Below are 23,699 nucleotides of genomic sequence, written 5' to 3'. Positions count from 1 at the left end.
CTGTATTGAAATGCATTTGCCACACTTGACCCTCTTCCCTAAGTGATCATGAGCACCCTGTAATCCGCGACATCCTTCTAAGTAAAGTTGAGGGAAGTTACTCCAACTCATTAATAAAACTTTTGTGCACTGGCATTGATCAGTGAAGGTGATTAGTATCAAATTCAAAATCATGTTCATTATCACGGACATATGTCATTAACTTTGTTGTTTTGCTACAGCAGTACAGAGCAATTTCTTAAAAAAAACAATTAAAATAAGAAATACAGAATAAACTAAATCGTGTAAAAAGAGGATCAGGGAGGGGTGTGAGTCTGAAGATGAGAATAGGAAACCTAAAACCTTGTCCATTCTTGCCTCTTTTACTCTTCATATATCTGAAAATAAATCTTTTTTGTATCTTGTTTCTATTATTGGCCAGTTACTTTCATAATTCATCTGATTTCTGCATATTGTTATTATAGTTGTTCTGTTTTTTTTAAGTTTCCCATTCCTTTAGCTTCCCATTAATTTTGGTGATATTCTTTGCCCTCTCATGTTCTTTTATGCTGCCTTTGTCTTCTGTTGTTAGCGATGGTTGCCTCATCCTCCCTTTTAAATACTGTTTCTGCTGAGGGATGAACCGATCCTGTGTCTGCCAAATTTCTCCTGGAGACTGAAACTTTTCATACAAGGTAATCTGGGAAAGTTGATATGCCCAACTGCTGTAAACTTGTTCCCATTACCCCTCTGTGTGATTTACTAATATGTCTGCTGCACAATATCTGAGCCGATTGGGAGGCCGGCAGATTAATCCCATCAAAATCATCATTCATCATTTTATTTAAAACCTATACTTACAAGACCTCATCAAAACCCCTCTTATCAGTGAAGTGTTGGTCTCCTTATTCAAAGATGCAACATCCCCCACCCATAAGGTAGCTTTTAAATGTTTCCCCTTCATCTTAAACAATTACCCTGTAAATTTAGGCTTCCCTACCCTACAAAAAGAGTGCTCACCTACTGATTTTGTAAACCTCTGGACGGTCACCAGACAGCTCCTTACTCTCTCAGGAGAGAGAAAGAGAGTCCCAGTCTGTCCAGCTTCTGCTGATAATTAAAGTCCTCCAGTGTCAGTAACATTCTCATCAAACTTCCCTCCACACTTGCCAGCTTCATGACATCTTTCCTGCAACTGGATGACCAGAACTGTGCAAAATACAGTCTGGTCTCACTTTGACTTTTACAGCTGTCATACGGCATCCCAAATTCACTACTCAGTTCCCTGATCAATGAAGACAAATAGGCCAAACACCACCTTCACCATCCTGACTATCTGTGTTGTCTCTTTCAGTGAATGATGTTTCTGTATTTCATGGCCCTCTTCTGTAATACTCTCCAAGGGACAAGAATTTACTGTGCAGATCCTTCCCTGGTTGAACTTCTCATAATGCAACACCTGAAACTTGTCCACATCAATATCCTTCTGCCATTTTTTGGCCGACTTCCCCAGTTAATCTCCATCCTATTGTACTCTCACACAATCTTCACAGTCCACACTACCACCAACATTGCTGTCATCTGCAAACTCACTGTCACTACAATGTCAGAAAATTGTTAATGTAGATGACAATTGACAGTACCAGCACCGATCCCTGTGACTGTCACTGGTCAGAGGCCTCCAACCTGAATAACAAGCTGCCATGACCACCCTCTGTCTCCTTCCATCAAGACAAGTATCTTGTCTGGCATCCCCTCTGCTCTAAATGTGTAATACAAAAGAAATAAAGATTAAATCAAAATATATCTACCTGTGGCCTACATCTCTCAGAAGGGACGAAACCTGAACTCCCCACTCCAATTCTGGCCCACTCATACAATGACCGCTCTGGTTAAGTCTAACTTCTTTTTATTGGATCTTGCCACGTTCCGAATTATGGGCAATCAAACATTTCCTCGGGAGCTGTGACATGCAAAATGTGCCAACTGCCCAGGTTCACTTCATCAAACTCCCTCTCCTTTTACATAATCTGATGACTGTGTGGGACTGTGGCACTCAAAACTGTGGACTACAGGAAACCAGAGTACATGCCTGCACTGTTCTACAAGGCCACAAATGATTAAAAAAACACTGTATAACAAACACTGGAATTCCCCAACTGAGATGAATGGGGAGGCTGGATAACTGAAAAGATTCAAAGAGAAGGAAGATAAATGTTTTGTAAAATCAGGGAAGTGGGATTGACATACAAGGAAGGCTGATGGCAGATCAGACTTTATATGGAATTGTGGGTGAGGGACTAAGAGAGGACACACAGGAGGGTTCATCCAGTGGGACAATGTGGATGGAGCTCAGGATAAGAGAGGTGCATTCACTGATGGGGTTATACCACAGGCCTCCCAAATGCCGGCAGGAGATAAAGGAACAGAAATGCAGCAGGTAATGAAAGATGTAAAAGCAACAGGGTAGTTGCAGTGGGTGACTAATTTCCCCAATGTTGACTGGGACTCCCTTAGAGTCAGGGGCTTAGATATCACCGAATATGTTAGAAGAATACTGGGATGTTACTTAACATTTAAGTGGATAGTCTAACCCAGGAAGGGAGCCATAGAAACATAGAAACATAGAAAATAGGTGCAGGAGCAGGCCATTCGGCCCTTCGAGCCTGCACCGCCATTTATTATGATCATGGCTGATCATCCAACTCAGAACCCCGCCCCAGCCTTCCCTCCATACCCCCTGACCCCCATAGCCACAAGGGCCATATCTAACTCCCTCTTAAATATAGCCAATGAACTGGCCTCAACTGTTTCCTGTGGCAGAGAATTCCACAGATTCACCACTCTCTGTGTGAAGAAGTTTTTCCTAATCTCGGTCCTAAAAGGCTTCCCCTCAATCCTCAAACTGTGGCCCCTCGTTCTGGACTTCCCCAACATCGGGAACAATCTTCCTGCATCTAGCCTGTCCAATCCCTTTAGGATCTTATACGTTTCAATCAGATCCCCCTCAATCTTCTAAATTCCAACGAGTACAAGCCCAGTTCATCCAGTCTTTCTTCATATGAAAGTCCTGCCATCCCAGGAATCAATCTGGTGAACCTTCTTTGTACTCCCTCTATAGCAAGGATGTCTTTCCTCAGATTAGGGGACCAAAACTGCACACAATACTCCAGGTGTGGTCTCACCAAGGCCTTGTACAACTGCAGTAGTACCTCCCTGCTCCTGTACTCGAATCCTCTCGCTATAAATGTCATAGAAAACATTGTATTGGGAAATGAGCCTGGCCATTGATAGAAGTTTAATTTTCGGAACAGTAAATAGGGACAAGACTGGACCCGGTGGTAATATGGTCATTTGGGGTACAGTTAATTGCAACTGTCTACATTGAACATGTAAATGATGTTTAAAAGCAATCGGGTCAGAATTCAGACAGAACTGTTTCTATGAGGAGGAAACACAAGGATGGTAAAGTCTGGCAGAGGGGCATAGTGAGAGATGTTATGAATTCAGACTGAAAGAAAATGAAGGATAAGGAATATTTCAGAAGTAGAAATTGGAGAAAGCCTCTGGCAACATGAAACAAGTAAGAGAGAAGTTAGAGAGAGAATCAGAAGTGTGAAACGGGAAGAAGAAATAACTTTGGTGAGAAGGGGCACTGCGGAGAGGGTACGACAACACAAGCACAGAGGAGAGAGTTTATGTCTGAAGTGTGCGAAGGACTAAACCTGTACTTCTCAGCAGTATTCATCAATGTGGTCATGGAGGATAGTGAGATCAGAGAAGGGAATGTTGATATTCCAGGGCATGTTGTTCCTCAGGCAATGGAGACAAATTACAGATTGGTGAGTCTTGGATCAATGTTCGGGAAATTATTCGAGAATATTATTAGAGATAGGATCTCTAATAAAAGTTAGGAGGGTAAAAGGAGGATATCATGATTCAGAAGGCAAAGTGAGCAAAATCCAAGAGATTCTCTTGGTATATTCATAGGAAAAGTTAAGTTAGACACAGAATCACCCTTGGAGGTGAACATGGCCATCTGTGTGTGGAGGCAAATGAAATAGGAGAGGCTTTCCATGAATATTTCTGACAGTTATTTCACCATTGCAAAAATTCTTTAAGGTTGTTAAATCTCCAGGGCTTTATCAGGTACATTCTCGTACTTTGTGGGAAGCTGGAGAATACACTGTGGAGGCCAGGGGAGAGATTATTTTGCTTCATCTCAGGCACCAGTTGAGGTTGCACATGATTGGACAGGGTGACTAATGTGGAATTGATAGTTTTGAGGCCAAGACTGTGGATGATATGAAGAGGCAGGCAGTGTTGAGGAAGCAGGGAGTCTGCAGTAGCACTTGGACAGATTTGGAGAATGGACAAGGAAGTGCCAGATGAAATACAGTGTAATGAAGTGTGTGGTCATGTACTCCGGTAGGAGGAATAACACCCTAGGCTCTTTCTGAACAGGGAGAGAACAGAAATCAGTTGTGTGAAGGGTCTTAGTGCACGATTCCCTAAAGGTTAATGCACACATTGAGTTGGTAGTGAGGAAGGCAAATGTAATACTTGCATGCATTTCAAGAGAACTAGAAAATAAAACAAGGATCTAATGCTGAGGCTTTGGTCAGACCTCATTTGGAGTATCATGAGCAGGCTTGGGTAACTTCTCTAAGAAAGGATGTGCTGGCATTGCAGAGGCTGTAGTGGAAATTCACGAGAATGATCCCAGGACTGAAAGAGTTAGGATGTAATAATCATTTGATGATCTGGGCCTGCAGTCACTGGAGTCTAGAAGAATGAGGGAGAATCTTATAGAAACACATTGAATATTGAACGGCCTAGATAGCGTTGATGTGAGAGGATGTTTCCAATAATGGAGGAATCTAGAACCAAACCACACCCTCAATAAAAAGATGCCCCTCTAGAATAGAGATGAGTAATTTCTTTAGTCAGAAGGTGATGAATCAATGGATTTCATTTCCACAGGCAGCCATAAAGGCAGTCAGTGTTTTTTTTTTAAAGCAGAGGTTAGTAGATTTTTAATTATTATTAAGGGTATCAAAGTTTATGGGTAGAAGGCAGGAGAATGGGGTTGAGAGGGATATATGATGGAATGGCAGAACAGACTGAATGGGCCAAAAGGCCTAATCCTGCTCCTGTGACTTCAGGACTGATGGTTTATGCGCTGCCATTGTTCAAAAAGGGTAGTGGAAACTACAGGCCCATCAGTCTGTAATTTGTTGGAGGAGTTTCTGAAGAACAGGATCCACCAAAATTTGGTTTGATTCAAGACAGTCAGCACAGTTTTGTGCAAGGAAAATTATGTCTGGTAATTTCTTGCAGCCCTTTGAGGGGTTTCACAAGGGTGTAGATGAGGTTAGGGCTGTGGATGTTGTTTATATGGACATTAGCCAGGCCTTTGACTATAGTCTGGAAGGTTAGATCTAGAAACTGGAATCTGGGGAGATAGTTGATCGATTCCATAATTGCCTCGGTGACAGGAGGCAGAGGCTGATGGTTGAGGGTTGTGTCTCAGACTGGAGCTGTCTGTCTAGTGGTGTGCCACTGGGTGACAGGACCTTTGTTGTTTGCAATTTATATAAATAATGTCCATGTGAATGTGTAATTCACTGAAAGTGACGTCTCAGCTAGGTACGGTGGTGAAGATGGGGTTTGATCTGCCGGCCTTCATCATTCATGTCACTGAGTACGAGAGTTGGGAAGAAGTGTTGCAGATACACAAGTCTTTGGTGAGGACTGATTAAAGGAAACCATGCTGACTTTGGCCTATTTTTTCATGTGTTGCCAAGTACCCAAAAATACATCCTTGACAATTGACTCCATCATCTTCCCAACCACTGAGATCGGACTAGCTGGCCTATGATTTGCTTTCTTCTGCTTCTCCCTCTTCTTTAAGAGTGGATGACCTTTGCAATTTTCCTGTTCTCTGGAACCACACCAGAATCCAGAGATTATGGAAAGATTATTACTAAAACTGCCACAATCTCTTCAGCCACATCTTTCATAGCACTGGTGTAGATAATCTGGTCCAAGTGAATTCTCTACCTTCAGACCTTTCAGATTCCCAAGGACCATCTCCCTAGTAAAGGCAAAATCACTCATTTCTTCCCGCTGATTCTCTTGAATTTCCAGCAGACTGCTAATATCGTCCCCAGTGAAGACTGATGCACAATACTTATTCAGATTGTCTGCCATTTTCCTGTACCCCATTACTACCTCTCCAGTAACATCTTCCAATGAACTAATATCTACTTTTGCCTCTCTTTTACACTTTGTATATCTGAAGAAACTTTCGGTATACTCTTTAATACCAGTGGCTAGCTTACCTTCGTATTCTAACTTTTTCCTCTCTTTATGACTTTTTTTGTTGCTTTTTGTTGGTTTTAAAAGTTGTAAATACTCTGAGAGTCAGGGACATCTCGGAGCAGATACAGAACAGGGGGATGGTGTTCATTCAGCCAGAGATGGTGATTCACATCGGTACCAATGGACAGGTAGAAAAGGGATGATGTCCCACAGAGAGTTAGGGAAGAAGTTATGGAGCAGAACCTGAAATGTTGTAATCTCCAGTTTACTCCTAGTGCCCTGTGGTGGTAGGGATACAAACAGAAAGTGAGAGCTGATGAATGTGTGGCTAAGGAGCTGATACAGGGACAGGGTTTCAGGATTACAGAACATTGGAACCTCTTCTGGTGTTGTGGTGACATTTACAAGAGGGATGGTTTGCAGTTTTACTGGAGGGCGGTCAGGATCATGAGGTTCATTGCTGCTCCCTATGAGGGTTGAAACGAGATTGACAGGGGGATGTGAAACAGAACACCAGTCACTGAATGGAGAGATTGAAGCTGAGTTAGATGCCAGGCACAGCAATATGTAACGATGGATTTTGAGGCAAATCCACATCTGACCTGGAGTTTGTTGAAAGACCAGTGCAGTGTTTCAGGGCCAGTTTTTTCCAGTAAGAGGGAGGGTCAAGAATGGCAAGGTTCAGGAACCTTGGATGATGTGACAGGAAGTTAATTTAATCAAGGAGGAGGAAGAAGCATAAGTAAGGCTTAGGAATCTGTAATCAAACAGGGTGTTTGAGGACTATATTTAAAAAACAGGGGAACTCAAGAATGTTTGGAGAGCTGGAAACACTGATGAAAAATCTCCGGCAAGTAGGATTGAAGATAATCCCATTGCATTCCATACATTCGTTGTGGTGAAAAGGATACCTAGGGCTGCACTTTGGGAGATCCAACATCAAGGGTGTGTACACAGTTAATGGCAGGAACATTAACAGTATTGACAAAGAGAAGGATGTTGAGGTTCAGAGACATCGGTTCCCTAAAACTGGGAGCACAGGTTGACAGGGAGGTAAAGTTGGTGTATGGTATGTTTACCTTCATCAGGCAAGGCACTGAGTTCAAGCCCCAGGACATGATGTTACAGGTTTATAAAATGCTGGTTAGGCCACATTGAGAGTATCGTGTTCAGTTCTGATCACCTCATTATAGGAAGCATGTGGAGGGTTTGGAGCAGGATGTCTGGAGGAGGTGTGCGCTGAGGAGAGGCTCGACATGCTGAAACTTTTTTCTTCTGGAGTGGCGTCGGCTCAGGAGAGATTTGATAGAAACCTGTGGAATTTTGTGGTCATAGTTGGTGTAGACAGCCAGTAATATTTTTCACAGAAGGCATGTATTTAAGGTCAGAGGAAGAAAGTGAAGACAACAGATTGATGGAGACATGGAATGCACTGTCAGGGGTGGTGGCAGAGGCAGAGAGCACAGGAGTATTTAAGGAAATTTAGACAGTCACAAGAATATGTAGAGAAGGGCCAAAGGGCCACTCCTGTACTGTCCTTTGTTCTCTGAACAGAAGATGGCCCCTGGGCATGGATCCGTGCAGGAGACTGGGATATTATATCCCCAACAGAAAAATGATTGTCGGAGGGGCAGGACCGGCAGATCAGTTTCACAATACAAATGCTACAGGTACGATGGAGTGGAGGGGAGAGATGTGTTTGACCAGAGAGAACATCTCAGTGGTACTTAGAGAAGACATCCCTGGGGATTGCCGCATCATGTATACTGGGACCGCCGCACTGCAAAAGGGTTGGTGGCGCAGAATTTATTCTGTGTGTCCAGTTTTATCAATCAGTATTTAGAAGTTCCTATTAGAGACAGGACAGCACTGAACCTCCTTGTCGATCCACCCACCCCCTCCCTTTTCTTCCTGGCACAAACAAAAGTCTGTATCAGAGCGACCCACCGCCTCACAGAGGGAGCCGTGTCTCGGGAGATCTGACCAAACTGACCCCGACTTTGCAAATGTTCATTTATATTTCAGAGACCCAGGCGGACGAGATTTTCAGTAAATACTGTCAGTTCCATATGGTAAATGTACTTTTGTAGATAAATGTAAAGCTGCAAATCAATATTGTTCTGTGAGGCGGTGGGAATTGCTCATGAAGCGATCAGCGGAACGGTCCAGGGTCAACCCGCAATGTCAAACCCAGACAACGCGGTTTCAGGTCATGAAGACCGGAATCGTTCAATGATCGGAGATTAAATTCACCCTCCGGGGGCTGACTCTGAAAGTTAATTTCCCCGCCCCGCAAGGGGAGAGAGCTCCATTCAGCCAGCAGAGACGGGAAATGAGTCAGGGCGAAGCGGACCGCGTACTCTGCAGACTTATACCGATTTAATTCGCGGAAGAAACACGACGGAAGGAGAGAAAACGTTACCAGGGATGCCTCCGATCGGGGCCGTGTCAGATACACAGCCGAGTTACTCCGAACGGTAATCACCCGCTGTTCAGCCCTTCCACAGACACTGTGAGTGGCTCTGAAAAGAGCCTTTGGGTAAATAGGTTCAGTTTACGTCGCCTCACTTACTGGCACCGCCAGTTTTCTTGGGCAACAGCACAGCCTGGATATTGGGTAACACACCGCCCTGAGCGATAGTCACCCCTCCTAGCAGCTTGTTCAGCTCCTCGTCGTTGCGGACGGCCAGCTGCAGGTGTCGGGGGATGATGCGGGTCTTCTTATTGTCCCGGGCTGCATTGCCGGCCAATTCGAGGATTTCAGCTGTCAGATACTCGAGCACAGCAGCCAGATAAACAGGGGCTCCGGCACCCACCCGCTCAGCATAGTTGCCCTTTCTTAGGAGTCGATGAACTCGGCCGACCGGGAACTGCAGTCCAGCCCGAGATGAGCGAGATTTGGCCTTGGACCGAACTTTGCCGGCGCCGCTTTTTCCACGTCCAGACATTTTCAAAGTCACAGTAACCGCTCCAACGACAGTGAGGGAATGTTCACCCCGCCCCAACTCGCATTTTTATACCTTCTTTGAGAATGCAAACTAATGCTTGTGATTGGTTTAATGCTGCTTGTTTTCATTGGTGAAAAGAAATGGCCCAATCGACGAACTGCCTTAATCACCAATCAAGAGCCCGTAAAGGTAGAAGCGCGCAGTGTAACCATCTCCTCCCCAAAGTACTCTGAAAATTGGAAAAAGCCCGCCAAAAAAACTCATTGTTCAAATTTAATCTGAAATTAAATCATTGCTGATCTGTTTGAGGACTGGGTCTTCGTATTTCCCCCTGTTACTGAAACCGGGCACATTTAATGTAAGTGTAGTTGATAATGGAGTGTCTGGGCACTCAAATTTCTTTCAACTCGTAAAGGAACCGAGTAAATCTGACACTCAGCTTCTGCCCGGTGCCAGTCATTGTGTAAACGTTAGCAGGTTATGGACAAACTGTGACCAGCGGCTAGTCTGCAATTTTTTTTTTTTAAAAACTGTTGTATGAAAGAACCGTGAAGTCGTTCCGGCCTCGAATTAAAATGAGATTCAGAGAAGTTACCTAACTCCAACTAATAAACTCCTGAACCCACAGCTAAAACAGCAACGGGAGTGGGAGGAATGTTAAACACCAGGATTATTGAGGGAAGATGAAGCGGATATTCCAACCGCTCTTTAGCTCCTGTAAAAGTCACCACACATAAAACGTGCGCCATGTATTGCCTAAATGCTAGTACAACTCTCTCAGTGAAATCGTGAGTGGCTCTTAAAAGAGCCGTTGTGTTTCCGATCATCTCACTGGGGAGCTTTACTTGGAGCTGGTGTACTTGGTCACCGCCTTTGTCCCTTCGGAAACGGCGTGCTTGGCCAGCTCCCCGGGCAGCAGCAGGCGCACGGCGGTCTGGATCTCCCGTGAGGTGATGGTTGACCGCTTGTTGTAATGGGCCAGGCGGGAAGCCTCGCCCCCGATGCGCTCGAAGATGTCGTTGACGAATGAATTCATGATGCTCATGGCCTTGGAGGAGATGCCAGTATCGGGGTGAACCTGCTTCATCACTTTGTAGATGTAGATGGAGTAACTCTCCTTCCTCAGCCTCTTGCGCTTCTTCCCTGCCTTACCCGCTGGTTTGGGCAGAGTTTTCTTGGCGCCCTTCTTCGGAGCGGGTTTCGCTGTCTCAGGCATTTCAGCTGACCGCTTCAGAACCACAAATAAGCAAAACGGGCTCGGAGCACGAATTAAATAGGCAGCGCCCAGAGGTGTATGCTAATGAGGGATGGGATGCCTATGTTTCTCAATGGCTATTTGAAGTAACGTCCATGCAGTAAGATAATTTGATTGGATAGCTAAAGGAATTCGTTCAACCAATCAGAACTCGTTCTGCCCTACCCAGTGTTCGTTTTGGGTAACGCCGTGGACTGGGAACTGTCGCCGATGTGGTGAGTTGCTGCTGCCGGTTAATTCCGCAGGAAGGAAATCTAAAATACAAAATGGACCAACTACAGCGACAGTATTCGGTCATTCGGCCCGTCGTATCTGCTAGAAAAGCAGATGGAATGAGGAAAACACACAGTTAATAGCCTAACGTCGGTGGTGGGGAAACTGCTGGAGTCAGTTATCAAGGATGTGATAACAGCACATTTGGAAAGCGGTGAAATGATCGGACAAAGTCAGCATGGATTTGTGAAAAGAAAATCATGTCTGACGAATCTCATAGAATTTTTTGAGGATGTAACTGGTAGAGTGGATAGGGGAGAACCAGTGGATGTGGTATATTTGGATTTTCAGAAGGCTTTTGACAAGGTCCCACACAGGAGATTAGTGTGCAAACTTAAAGCACACGGTATTGGGGGTAAGGTATTGGTGTGAGTGGAGAGTTGGTTAGCAGACAGGAAGCAAAGAGTGGGATTAAACGGGACCTTTTCAGAATGGCAGGCGGTGACTAGTGGGGTACCGCAAGGCTCAGTGCTGGGACCCCAGTTGTTTACAATATATATTAATGACTTGGATGAGGGAATTAAATGCAGCATCTCCAAGTTTGCGGATGACACGAAGCTAGGTGGCAGTGTTAGCTGTGAGGAGGACGCTAAGAGGATGCAGGGTGACTTGGATAGGTTGGGTGAGTGGGCAAATTCATGGCAGATGCAATTTAATGTGGATAAATGTGAAGTTATCCACTTTGGTGGCAAAAATAGGAAAACAGATTATTATCTGAATGGTGGCCGATTAGGAAAAGGGGAGGTGCAACGTGACCTGGGTGTCATTATACACCAGTCATTGAAAGTGGGCATGCAGGTACAGCAGACGGTGAAAAAGGCAAATGGTATGCTGGCATTTATAGCGAGAGGATTCGAGTACAGGAGCAGGGAGGTACTACTGCAGTTGTACAAGGCCTTGGTGAGACCACACCTGGAGTATTGTGTGCAGTTTTGGTCCCCTAATCTGAGGAAAGACATCCTTACCATAGAGGGAGTACAGAGAAGGTTCACCAGATTGATTCCTGGGATGGCAGGACTTTCATATGAAGAAAGAATGGATGAACTGGGCTTGTACTCGTTGGAATTTAGAAGATTGAGGGGGGATCTGATTGAAACGTATAAGATCCTAAAGGGATTGGACAGGCTAGATGCAGGAAGATTGTTCCCGATGTTGGGGAAGTCCAGAACAAGGGGTCACAGTTTGAGGATAGAGGGGAAGCCTTTTAGGACCGAGATTAGGAAAAACTTCTTCACACAGAGAGTGGTGAATCTGTGGAATTCTCTGCCACAGGAAACCGTTGAGGCCAGTTCATTGGCTATATTTAAGAGGGAGTTAGATATGGCCCTTGTGGCTACGGGGGTCAGGGGGTATGGAGGGAAGGCCGGGGCGGTGTTCTGAGTTGGATGATCAGCCATGATCATAATAAATGGCAGTGCAGGCTCAAAGGGCCAAATGGCCTTCTCCTGCACCTATTTTCTATGTTTCTATAATATGAAACGTTTATGTAATGAAACAGGACAGCAGGAGACCGAAGGTCAAATGGACCAGGTGAAAGATAAATTTACTGCAGCAGCATCATAAACACATAGTATCCACGATACAGTGCTCACAAGAACTAAACTGCTGTACAGAATTGTAAAAAGAGAAGAGAATTAGCAGTTAGTCCTGCCGAAGGTTCTCGGCCCAAAATGTCGACTGTACCTCTTTCCTAGAGATGCTGCCTGGCCTGCTGCGTTCACCAGCAACTTTGATGTGTGTTGCAGAGAATTTGAACGAGTCTCAAGACAGTCCACTGCAGTGTAAATTGATCAAAGTGGTGCTGTCTTGAGTTGGGGAGGAGCGTTGTTCGGGTTTGTTAAAGTACGTAATGTCTGTACATTATGTACAGGGTTCATTCTGTACCCGTCAGTCTCTGGTACAGTGTGAGAGTGTGGGGTTCATTTTCTACCTGTCAGCCTCTGGTACAGTGTGAGAGTGTGGGGTTCATTCTGTACCTGTCAGTTTCCGGTACAGTGTGGGAGTTGGTACTTGGCACTGTGTCTCCCAGTCTCTCATGCAATGTAAATGTAGAAACTTCTTTCAGATTCATCCTCACACTTGAATTCTTTTTAGCTTTTTAAACAATATCACACAATGCGATGTGGCCACACATTTGTTGGAGGAACAACACCTTATGGGTGGCTTCCAACCTGACGGCATGAACATCGAACTATCGCATTTCTGGTAATGCCTCCCACACCCCCCTTTTCACCATTTCCCATCATCTTGCCCACCCACCATCTCCCTCTGGTGCTCCTCCCTCCTTTTCTTTCTTCCATGGCCTCCTGTCTCTTTCACTAATCAACTTCCCAGCCCCCTACAGGTTTCACCCGCACCTTATTTTCTCTCTCCCCTTCCCCACCTTTTAAATCTACTCCTCAGATTTTCTCCTAAGTACTGCCGAAGGGTTTTGTCCCAAAACAGTGGCTGTGTTTTTTTTTCTATAGATGCTGCCTGACCCGCTGAGTTTGTTCAGCATTTGTGTGTGTGGCTTGGATTTCCAGCAACTGTAGATTTTCTCCTGTTTGTGACACAATGCTGTACATCAGTGTCTCAGTGATGATGTATCTGGTTACCTTGTACTAATCTGAATGGACTTTGGAGCAGAGCATCCAGAGTAACAAGCCCAGACCATTCAACCCAACTCTGGTCTTGTGATAAATGTGTAACTTTCCTCGAGTCTCGGTGTGGGAGGGTTTGAATGGTGTGTATCGTGCAGCAAAATTTGAACTGAGAGGATTGAGAATGATTTTGACTGTAGATATGTAACCAGTGTGTCCACAGTGATCAGTGATGGGACCTTTGTTTGTTCAGATTAAAACACACATGGGCGGATCAGATCGCTGATGACACGAATGTTGGTATAGTTGTGGGTGGCGAGGAAGGTTGTCAAATGGACAGAAGTGGATATAGATCAATTGGAATCATGGATGGAGAAATGGGGGAAATGGATTTTAATCTGGACAAGTATGAGGAGTTTTACAGGTAAAATGTCGTAAGAAACTCCACAGTAAATGGCAGCACCCTTAGGAGCACTAATACACGAGAGAACTTGATGTGTTTCTCTGTATTATCTTGCAAGTGTCACTGAAAGGAAGTAAACTGCTCTAAAGATCACAGAGGGGGAGCAGTAAGAGGATTCAGTGGGGGGTGGGGTCGCCGTAGGGTAATGTCATGGCTGGAAATGTGTGTAATTAATGACCACTGACATTCTGTTGTGTTTCTCTTTTAGAAGCTGGACTGCTGTTATGATGTAAGTATGTGAAGTTTTTTTTTAAACTGTGCTTTATGTTTCTGTATTTGGAGGACAATAAACGAGTTGTTATGGTTTTCCTGAAACAGAAAATGCCTCATGCCATTTTATTTGTAAAAGTCTTCACACTGCAAGAATACCGCAGTGTCAATCTGCACCAAGAAAACCTGATCACATTCTCTTGAGGGTTAATGGCATTGCTGACTCTGAGTTTACTACAGTCAAATGCCAGCAGGGTCACGATCAGCAGAAACTCTCACAAAGCAGCTCTGTTTGTATTGTGTGCTTAGTAGGTCTGTGGGAGATACCCAGAATGTGAAGCTATAAGTAATGGAGAGAGACACACTGAGCCAAGTCACAGCTTGATGGGCAGAGATGAAAACAGAGAATTTGATGTTGTGTCCTTATGCCTGAACTATGCCCAGTTAGAAGTGTTGTTCCTCCGCAGTGTTCAGCCTCACTGTAACAGTGTGACATCAGACATCAACATGAAAACCAAAATAATCTCAGCTGAGATATATTCTCTTTCACCTGTTGATCTTCTTTGCAAACATTTTACAGGCAGAAAAGGCAAAGAATTTCTGTCTGAGAATCTCAAATGCAACAGCGTGTCACTTCTGCTGTGTCTGTCGGTTCCCCAGCATTTGAATGCTACCAGTCACTGAATATGAAGGGGGAGATGGTTGAGAAGACAGCACACCAGAGTCCCAATACGTGGACTTGTCCATGGACTGACCTGATAAATGGCCATAGAGTTGATACCAGTGAGTTGGTGTTCACCGCCTCTCATTTTGGAAGGGATTCACCAGGCCACTGCACCTGCAGATACACCAGCAAGTTCACACGGGGAGAGGCCATTCACCTGCTCCATGGCAGACGGGATTCATTCAGTCACATGAGCTATTAAAACACCAGCCAGTTCACACTGGTGAGCAGCTAGACTTGGCTCTGTTGTCTCTGTCTCTCAGTATAGCTTCACACCTGTTCCGAGTGTGGGAGGAGATTCATTCAGTTCACCCACCGTGTGAGGCTCCAGTGAGTTTACAATTCATAGAGGACACACTTCTGTCCTGAGTCAGCAAAGAAATTTACTCAAGTCATCCCACCTGCTGAAACACCAGCAACTTCACATCAGGGAGGAAGTTATAATAAGCTGTATATGGGACTGTTAATGTCAGATTCCACAGATATTGTGGCTGGTCATCAGACCCAGGACTGAACCCTGGTTACTGAGCATTGAGGGGGTTCATCCCACCATCTTAAAATACACTGATGTTTAATATTGTGGATCTGTCATAGACAAATAGATCAATTCCATTTCAAATCCTGTGTCTCAGGTGCTTCCTCCCTGTCACACTGACAATGAACAGTCGAGAGGCCACCCAGTCCAGCTGGTACCTGCTTGTGTTCCTATTGCACACCAGAGCTTTCAAACTCATCCCTGCCGTTCACCACTAACTCACCCTATAATGTTCAGGATGTAACTGGTCACCGGTCTGGGGATGAAGAGGTTTACCTTGAATTCACTCCACGACTTTCTGTAAACTGCAGAGGATTAATTTACTGTGGTTTTCTCCCAAATATTCCTCATCCCTCACAGCTCTGGACCAAGGCTGAAGTCTTGTGTTGTTAAAATCTTCCTGTCCCGCTCTGTTCATTGCTTTGTGTCATTTTCACTGATTTCGAAGGGCTGTGCCTCACATTGCCGGGCTGTTGCAATACAACACTCTCCTCTAAAGTACGACAGCAGAATGGTGGAGCAGAAACAAGAGGGTCAGCACAAATGAGGGCTTTGGAGCTCCAGATGTGATGGAGGCTTGAGTTTACGTAGAGTAGAAGGAGGGAATCAGACCAGGAGGATGAGGCTGCAAATGAAAGTTCAGCAACATTTGGAAACTGATTGACTGAAAAAAAGGTTTATGTTTGCAAAATACTGGAGGGACTCAGTGCCCCCCAGCAGCATCTGTGCAGACAAATAAATAGTTGATATTATGGGCCAAGACACTTCATCCTATCTAGACTGTTTATTCCTCTGTTTAGCTGCTGCCTGACCTGCTGAGTTCCCGCAGTACTTTGTGTGTGTCACTTCAGAGTTTATTCCCAGCATCTGCTGAACCTCGAGTTTCATATCTGCATTTCTAAATGAGTGGGACTGTGACAGTTGTCATATAAAATGCTTGTTGACATTGAGTAATAAACAGGAGAAAATCTGCAGATGCTGGAAATCCAAGGAACACACACAAAATGCTGGAGAAACTCTGCAGGCCAGGCAGCATCTGTGGATAAAAGTACAGCTGACGTTTTGGGCCGAGATTCTTCAGCAGGACTGGAGAAAAAACAATGAGGAGTAAATTTTAAAGGTGGGGAAGGGAGAGAGAAACACAAAGTGACAGGTGGAACTGGGAGAGGGAGGGATGAAGTAAAGAGCTGGGAAGTTGTTTGGTGAAAGAGATACAGGGCTGGAGAAGGGGGAGTCTGACAGGAGAGAACAGAAGGCCGTGGATGAAAGAAAAGGGGGGAGGAACACCAGAGGGAGGCGATGGGCAGGCAATGAGAGGGAAAGGGGGATGGGGAATGATGAGCAAGGGGAGGCATGACTGGAAGATCAAGAAGTCGATGTTCATGCCATCAGATTGGAGGCTGCCCAGACAGAATACAAAGTGTTGTTCCTCCTACCTGAGTGTGGCCTCATTGCGACAGTATACGAGGCCATGGATTGACGTCTCCATTGAGTATATTGTTTGTGGAAGCTTGCTGTGTTCAAGTAGCTGCGGAGTTTTCTGCATAAAATCATTGACTGCTTTTGAAACATGTGGCGTGGAACCAGCACTTGCCCCTCAAATTAATCCAGTCTGTTAACAACAGCACATCACCTCCCTTTTCCAAAATATAATTCAACCACACTATCACCATCCATTCCGTAAGTTTACACAAATGGGACGTCAGTGATATTGGTCTATAACTAGGAGGATCCATCAGGGGTTTCCCAGGTTTTAGAATAGACACTACAATTGCCATTTTCCATGAGGAGGGAAGATAGCCTGAACTTCAATTATGATTTTAAAAATGTCATATTATCTCAAGAGAGTTGTTGACCATATGTTTAAACATGCAATAACATGTATCATCCTTTCCTGGAGCCGTCTGACCTGTACTATAAATAGCTTTCTTAAATTCACACAAAGAAACTCTACATCACTAATACTATCATTGCTACAGCTGGTTTCCAACACATTAAGGTATTCTTGTAAAACCTTATCGCTACATTGTTTAGTCTCTCCACCTATTTTGATTATGAATTGCAGCAAATGACCGAGCCAGGACTCAACCGTCTCTCCTTCAGGAACAATTGTATTACCTTCTTTAATCAATATTCGGAACCCTATGAATCCCACACCCCCATTTTCTTAGTCATTCCCCAAACATCTTCAAGTTTAATAGTCCTTCCAATACTTTCACAATGTGACCTCCAGTAAATCTTTTTCACAAGCTTCATTACTTTCCTCAGCACGGCCTGTGACCTGTTACACTTAATATGATCACACGGAGAGTGATACTTAACTTTCCGAAATGCCACGTTTCTCTCAGTAACTGCCTCTGCACACTCCTCCGTCCACCACGGTACAGCTTTTCTCCCACTAATGCACTTTTTAAATTGAATCTCTTCCACCACTATTTGATGAATAATGTGACAACGTTTCTTTGCAGAAATCCACATCATCCTCACCATTCAGCCCAGACAGACGCTCAGCACATAAAACATTCAAACTTCTCCCAATTTGCTTTACCAGAGCTCCACCTCCTAAAAGTGGCCTCATGCCCCCTATATAAATCCAAACTCAAGCTTATAAACATAGGAAAATGATCACTCCCCAATGCCTCATCTCCCATGACATCCCACTACTCACTCCAATATTCAAAACTAAAGTTAAATTTACAGCATTTTCAGAACTATTATGAACATTAAATCTTGTACCTCTCCCACCATAAAGACTAACAGGATATGAAATATCTGAAACTCTTCTATAAACAAAATATTACCAATCTGAGAACAACCCCACAGTGAACTAACTATGTGTTAAAATCCCCACATCATACAACCCATAGTGAGCTAGAGCTACGTATGCTCTCCAACAAATCAATCGGAAGCTTTCCACAATGGTTATAATAATACACAAACACGAGGAAATCTGCAGATGCTGGAATTTCAAGCAACACGCATAAAAGTTGCTGGTGAACGCAGCAGGCCAGGCAGCACCTCTAGGAAGAGGTACAGTCGATGTTATAATAATATACCACTTTATTGCCCCTACCTGTGGAATCAAATGTGTCTTCAAATGCCTCATACATTCCATTTACATCCACAACTTTATGCCCTCTCCCTCTCTTTAAAAAAAACTTGCAACACCACCTCCTCTACCAACTAATCTATCACGCTTAATTACAATATAACACTGGAAGGAAGAACTTAAATGCGATAGCAATCAGGTTTCCTGAATACATATAACATCACATAGATTTGATAAATCAGAAATAAACTTGAAGTTTTGACCATTAGAAAACAGGCTTCTGGAAATCGCCCTTCTGATGCAGGCGGGGCGGGGGGGGGGGGTTGCGGAATGTAGTGGGGCGTTTATGATTGGTGAACCGGTGCCTGTTCTGATTGGAAAGAGCAAATACTCCAATCACAGAGCTGCCTTATTCACCAATCAAGAGACAGCAACTGTAGAAGCGCGGAAAATACCGTCTAACCGCCGAAATAAACTGAAATTTGCAATACACCGCCAAAAAAGCCTTTGTTGCTGAAATTAAACCGCAACAGGCTTGTTTGTCGGCTCTTTACCCCCGTTACTGGAGTCCGACACACTTAAACAAAGCGTAGTTAATATTGCGATAGTGTCTGAGAAATTAGTTCACCGATATCTTTCAATTGATAAACGATTGGAATAAAACCGGTTCTCAGCTGCTGTTCGCGGTCGGTCATTGTGTAAACTCAAGTCAGTTTAGCAACGGGTTGCCCGTCAGAAAGTGGAGCTTTAACAAATACTCGGAACGACCCGTGACAGTGTTCAGCTCTTGCGTCGGAATGGGGTTAAGAGAAGTATCGAAAATGGGACAAAGCTCAATGAACCCACGGTAATTAAACCAGAAATATTAGCGTCCATGTCAGAGAAATCTGATGACCGAGAGGAAGCGACGGGGAAAGGGGTGTGTAACGATTCCGTGTCTGGGCAGTTGGCAGGAATTAACAGAGAAATTGGGATTATACTAAGCAGCGGACAGCAAATTCTGATTAACGGGGATAAGATTCTGAATGAGCATTTCAACAAAAAATTCCAAATTTACCTCAATTCCATGTCTCAACATCGTGTAACTCTTTTAATGAAACTGTTGAGTGGCTCTTAAAAGAGCCTTTGATTTTCCGGTTTGTTTTGTCAGTGAACTTGTCTTCACTTGGAGCTGGTGTACTTGGTCACCGCCTTTGTCCCTTCGGACACGGCGTGCTTGGCCAGCTCCCCGGGCAGCAGCAGGCGCACGGCGGTCTGGATCTCCCGGGAGCTGATGGTTGACCGCTTGTTGTAATGGGCCAGGCGGGAAGCCTCGCCCGCGATGCGCTCGAAAATATCGTTGACGAATGAATTCATGATGCTCATGGCCTTGGAGGAGATGCCGGTGTCGGGGTGAACCTGCTTCATCACTTTGTAGATGTAGATGGCGTAAGTCTCCTTCCTCGACCTCTTGCGCTTCTTGCCAGTCTTGCTCGCTGGTTTGGACAAAGCTTTCTTGGCGCCCTTCTTGGGAGCGGGTTTCGCTGGATCAGGCATTTCCTCGTCGGTTTCAAACACAATAATAAGCAGAAGCTGTTCGGAGCGCGGATTAAATAGGCAGCGCCCAAAGCGGTATGTTAATGAGGATGGGAATGCTGAGCATTTCCATTGGCTGTTTGGAGAAATGAATCAACAATCGGAACGCTGGGGGATGGGAAGCGGCGCCAATGGGCGGGGTTTACCGCTGTCGTTTAATGCGGGAGGAAGTACTGAAGGGCAGAGACAGGCCGGGCTGCGGGCTGAAATTGAAAAGGGAAAGGCAAATTTCAAAAGCCGAATGAAAATAAAATCAGATGAAATATTGTAAAATTAAACACTAGGACATTTAGTTCATGACATAGGGCTGCAGGAGAGTGAAGGAGAGATTTGGACATTTCAGTGTAAAGTTTAAATCGAGTTTATTTATGCACAGGTGAAAGGATCAAAGTATTTGTAGCAGCATCACAGACACATTGCATCAGAGACACAACACTGACAAGAAACACTGAAATTAAGTATGAATTATACCAAAATATTCAAACAGACAGAAGACTATCAGAACAAAATCAAAATAACAAACAGATTATGCCGGCAGTGGGAGAATCATCCCTCTTGTGCTTCTTCATCTCGTCACTCCAGATTCAGTGTCACACAACGCTGCCACTTTGATCTGGCCCATGCCTTCATCAACCAAGTCCAACACTTGCCTTTATTGCATCTTCTTCCCCCTTACACTGGTCATCGGGTTTGTGGGGGTGTGCCCAGGGTTAGTGGGGGTGTGTGCCCCCTTGGACCTCAGGATTAGGTTTGAGGGTAGGGCTGGTGGATGTATATGTGGGGCTGGGAGAGATAATGCTGTGGAGTTTAGTATAGTGAGATAGGTGGGGCTATGGTGGATAGGGTAGTGTAGTGTAGCCACTTCAATCTGGCCCATTCCCTTCATTAATGTGGCCTGACACCACTTGGCTTAATGAACCGGGTGTTGCAAAGGGACACATTGTCAGTAATGCAACCTGGGGTCATTGAGTGTTTTGGGTCTTTAATCATGAGACATCCTCACCCAGACAGCCCAGCCAGGGTTAATCAGGCCCGCTTGTGTTTATCCCATGGATCAAGGTAATGAGAGGCATGTAACTCTGCATGTTGTGGGTATTTTAGACCTTGTTACTTGGCTTTATTTTGACCATTTGGGGAGTAGAATGTTCTGAGGCCTAGTAATCAGGCTTTACCTCCAAGTAAGGTTCAACTTTCCTACTTTCAGTTTAGAATTGTCTTTATTTTGCATCTGTATGCCTGGGATTGCATGGGTTAAATTAACAGTGTTCACTGCAGTACAAATTAGTGATTAGGGCTGTGCAGATTGGTCCATAATTCCAAAATGCAAACATCTCTGAAATCCAGATTTTTTTGTGCTGACATGACATCACAAATGGAGAATTTTACTCAGGATTAAATGGCTTGCCTAATGAAGAGAGTTTCACGGCTCTGGGCCTCTATTCATTGGAACTTCGAAGAAAGAAGGGTTACCAAATTGAAACCTATCAAATAATGAAAGGACTTGATTGAGTGAATGTGGAGAGGATTTTTCTTGTGATGGGTGTGTCTAAAACTGGACCACACAGCTTCACAATAGAGGGTCATCCTTTTAGAATGGAAACGAGGAGGAATTTCTTCAGCCAGAGAGTGGTGAATCCGTGAATTTTTTTGCTACAGGCAGCTGTGGAGGCCAAATCACTGGGTATAGGCAGAGATTGATAGATTCTTGATTGGTCAGGGCATGAAGGGATACAATGGAAGGCAGGAGATTGGGGCTGAGAGGAAAAATTGATCAGTGATGATGAAATGCCAGAGAAGGCTCGACAGGCAAAATGGCCGAATTCTGCTCCCGTATCTTATGGTCTTATGGACTCACTTAGTGACTAAATCTCTCCCAGAGACTGTTGATCTCAGCTTTGACTCAACCCAGCAACTGAGGCTCCACATTACTTATATAAGGAATACAGAAGTTCTTTGTTCTCTGATTAACAAAATATCTCATTTCCATCCTGAATGCTTGTCACCTCATTCTGAGCAACAGACACAAAATGCTGGAGGAAGTCAGCAGGCCAGGCAGCACCTATGGGAAAGAGTAACGAGTCGATGCTTCGGGCTGAGAATCTTCACCCTGAGATCTGATGAAGTGTCTCGGCCCGAAGTGTCGACTGTTTACTCTTTTTCATAGAGGCTGCCTGTCCTGCTGAGTTCTTCCAGCATTTTGTGTGTGTTGCGTTTGATTTCCAGCATCAGCAGATTCTCTCGTGTTTGTGATTTACGCCTCATTCTGAGGGTATTTTCCTCAGTTTTGGAGTTCTCATTCAGGGGAAAGATCCTCCTTGCCCATTGCCTGTCATATCCTGAAAGAATCTAACAGATTTCCTCGTTTTCTCATGAACAGCAGGGAATACAGACCCAGCCCACTCACTCTCCTCTCATATAACCAACCTTCCATCCCCGGAACCAACCCAGTCAGTGTGGAGAACAGTCACTGCACTCCCTCTATTGCAGGGATATCCTTCCTGAGGAAGTGTGACCAAACCTGGACACGATACTCAAGGTGTGTTCTCACCAGGGCCATGTATAATCCCAGTGAGACCTCTGTACCCTCTTGTACAATCCCCATGGATCACAGGACAAAATACTGTTTGAACATAGAACATAGAATAGTACAGCACAGTACAGGCCCTTCGGCCCACAATGTTGTGCCAACCCTCAAACCCTGCCTCCCATATAAATAGAACATAGAATAGTACAGCACAGTACAGGCACTCTCATTACTTGTTGTATCTGCATGTTAACTCAAGTGATTTGTTTACAAGGACGCCCAGGTCCCTCTGAACATCCCTGTGTGGAAATGACTCTTACAGTTTGTTCCTGGGAATGGGTGATCACACATTTCCCCACATTCTGTTCCATCTGCCACATCCTCAACCGTTCACTCTCCTGTCTACATCCCCCAAACCTTCTCACTACTGACACTGTCCCTCCCGCTCTGCCACAGCAGCAGACATAGTCACTGAGTTATGCAGCACAGAAACAGGTCCTTCAGCCCAACACATCCATGCTGACCAAGTGGCCAAACAAAATTATTGTCAGTTGCCTGCATTTGGCCCATGTCCCTGTGAAACTTCCCTCTCCACAGTCCAAGAGATATTGCAACTGTGCCCACCTACACCACCACTTGGGGTAGTTTGTTCCATGTAAACAGCACATTCTGTGTACAAAACCTGCTCCTCAGGATCCTATTTAAATCTTTCCTCTCTCACTTTATATCTGAAATCTCTCGCTTCCAACTCCATAAACCTGGAGATAACAGATTCACTGTTGACCGTATCTATGACTGCCATTATTTTATCACCTCTCTAATGTCACATACACTCTGGTGAGAAAGGTCCTGGCCTATGCAGCCTCCTGTTAAATCCCTTTTGCACCCTCTCCGGTTTAATGTCACCCTCTGATCACATGGCAACTATAACTGTACTCCGTGCTCCGAGAGTAGTTTCCCCGAGGCTGGTAGAGCTGTAACGTGACGTCACAGTCCAGTGCCCGATACTCTACCCGCTGAATGCGAGTGTGGCGAACAGCTTCTTCACCGTCCTGCCGACCTGTGTTTACACTCTGAAGGAATTCGATATCCGCACCCCGATATCTCTGTTTTACAGCACTCCCAGGGCCAGACCATTCCCCACGGCAGTTCTGCCCTGGTTCGTCAATGACAATGGAACATCTCACATTTATCTGTCATTCCTCAAATCAGTGACCTCATTGATCACCGTCCTGTTGTAATGTTAGTTACATTGTTT

At 44.7% G+C, this 23,699-nt stretch overlaps 4 protein-coding genes across 4 annotated transcripts in view; 1 reads left to right on the top strand and 3 right to left on the bottom strand.

Moving 5' to 3' along the window:
* Positions 1 to 9,251, bottom strand: part of LOC140188979 (uncharacterized) — a 507,794-nt gene extending 498,543 nt beyond the window's left edge. The window contains exon 1 of the mRNA XM_072245640.1: positions 8,872 to 9,251. Coding sequence (XP_072101741.1) covers positions 8,872 to 9,251 — 380 coding nt within the window. The remainder of the gene's footprint in view (positions 1 to 8,871) is intronic.
* LOC140188978 (uncharacterized) overlaps positions 1 to 23,699 on the top strand; it is a 595,826-nt gene that overhangs the window by 123,549 nt on the left and 448,578 nt on the right. The gene's annotated exons all lie outside the window — the stretch shown is intronic.
* On the bottom strand, positions 10,093 to 10,467 carry LOC140189307 (histone H2B 1/2-like). The gene has a single exon (XM_072246017.1). The coding sequence runs from the start codon at positions 10,465 to 10,467 to the stop codon at positions 10,093 to 10,095; it is 375 nt and encodes a 124-aa protein (XP_072102118.1).
* LOC140188935 (histone H2B-like) lies at positions 19,504 to 20,089 on the bottom strand. The gene has a single exon (XM_072245586.1). It carries the CDS (start codon positions 19,876 to 19,878, stop codon positions 19,504 to 19,506), a length of 375 nt encoding a protein of 124 aa, XP_072101687.1. The 5' UTR covers positions 19,879 to 20,089.

This window comes from Mobula birostris, chromosome 28 (assembly GCF_030028105.1).
Source record: "Mobula birostris isolate sMobBir1 chromosome 28, sMobBir1.hap1, whole genome shotgun sequence".
Lineage (NCBI taxonomy): Eukaryota > Metazoa > Chordata > Chondrichthyes > Myliobatiformes > Myliobatidae > Mobula > Mobula birostris.
This window is presented reverse-complemented; position numbering and strand designations above follow the sequence as displayed.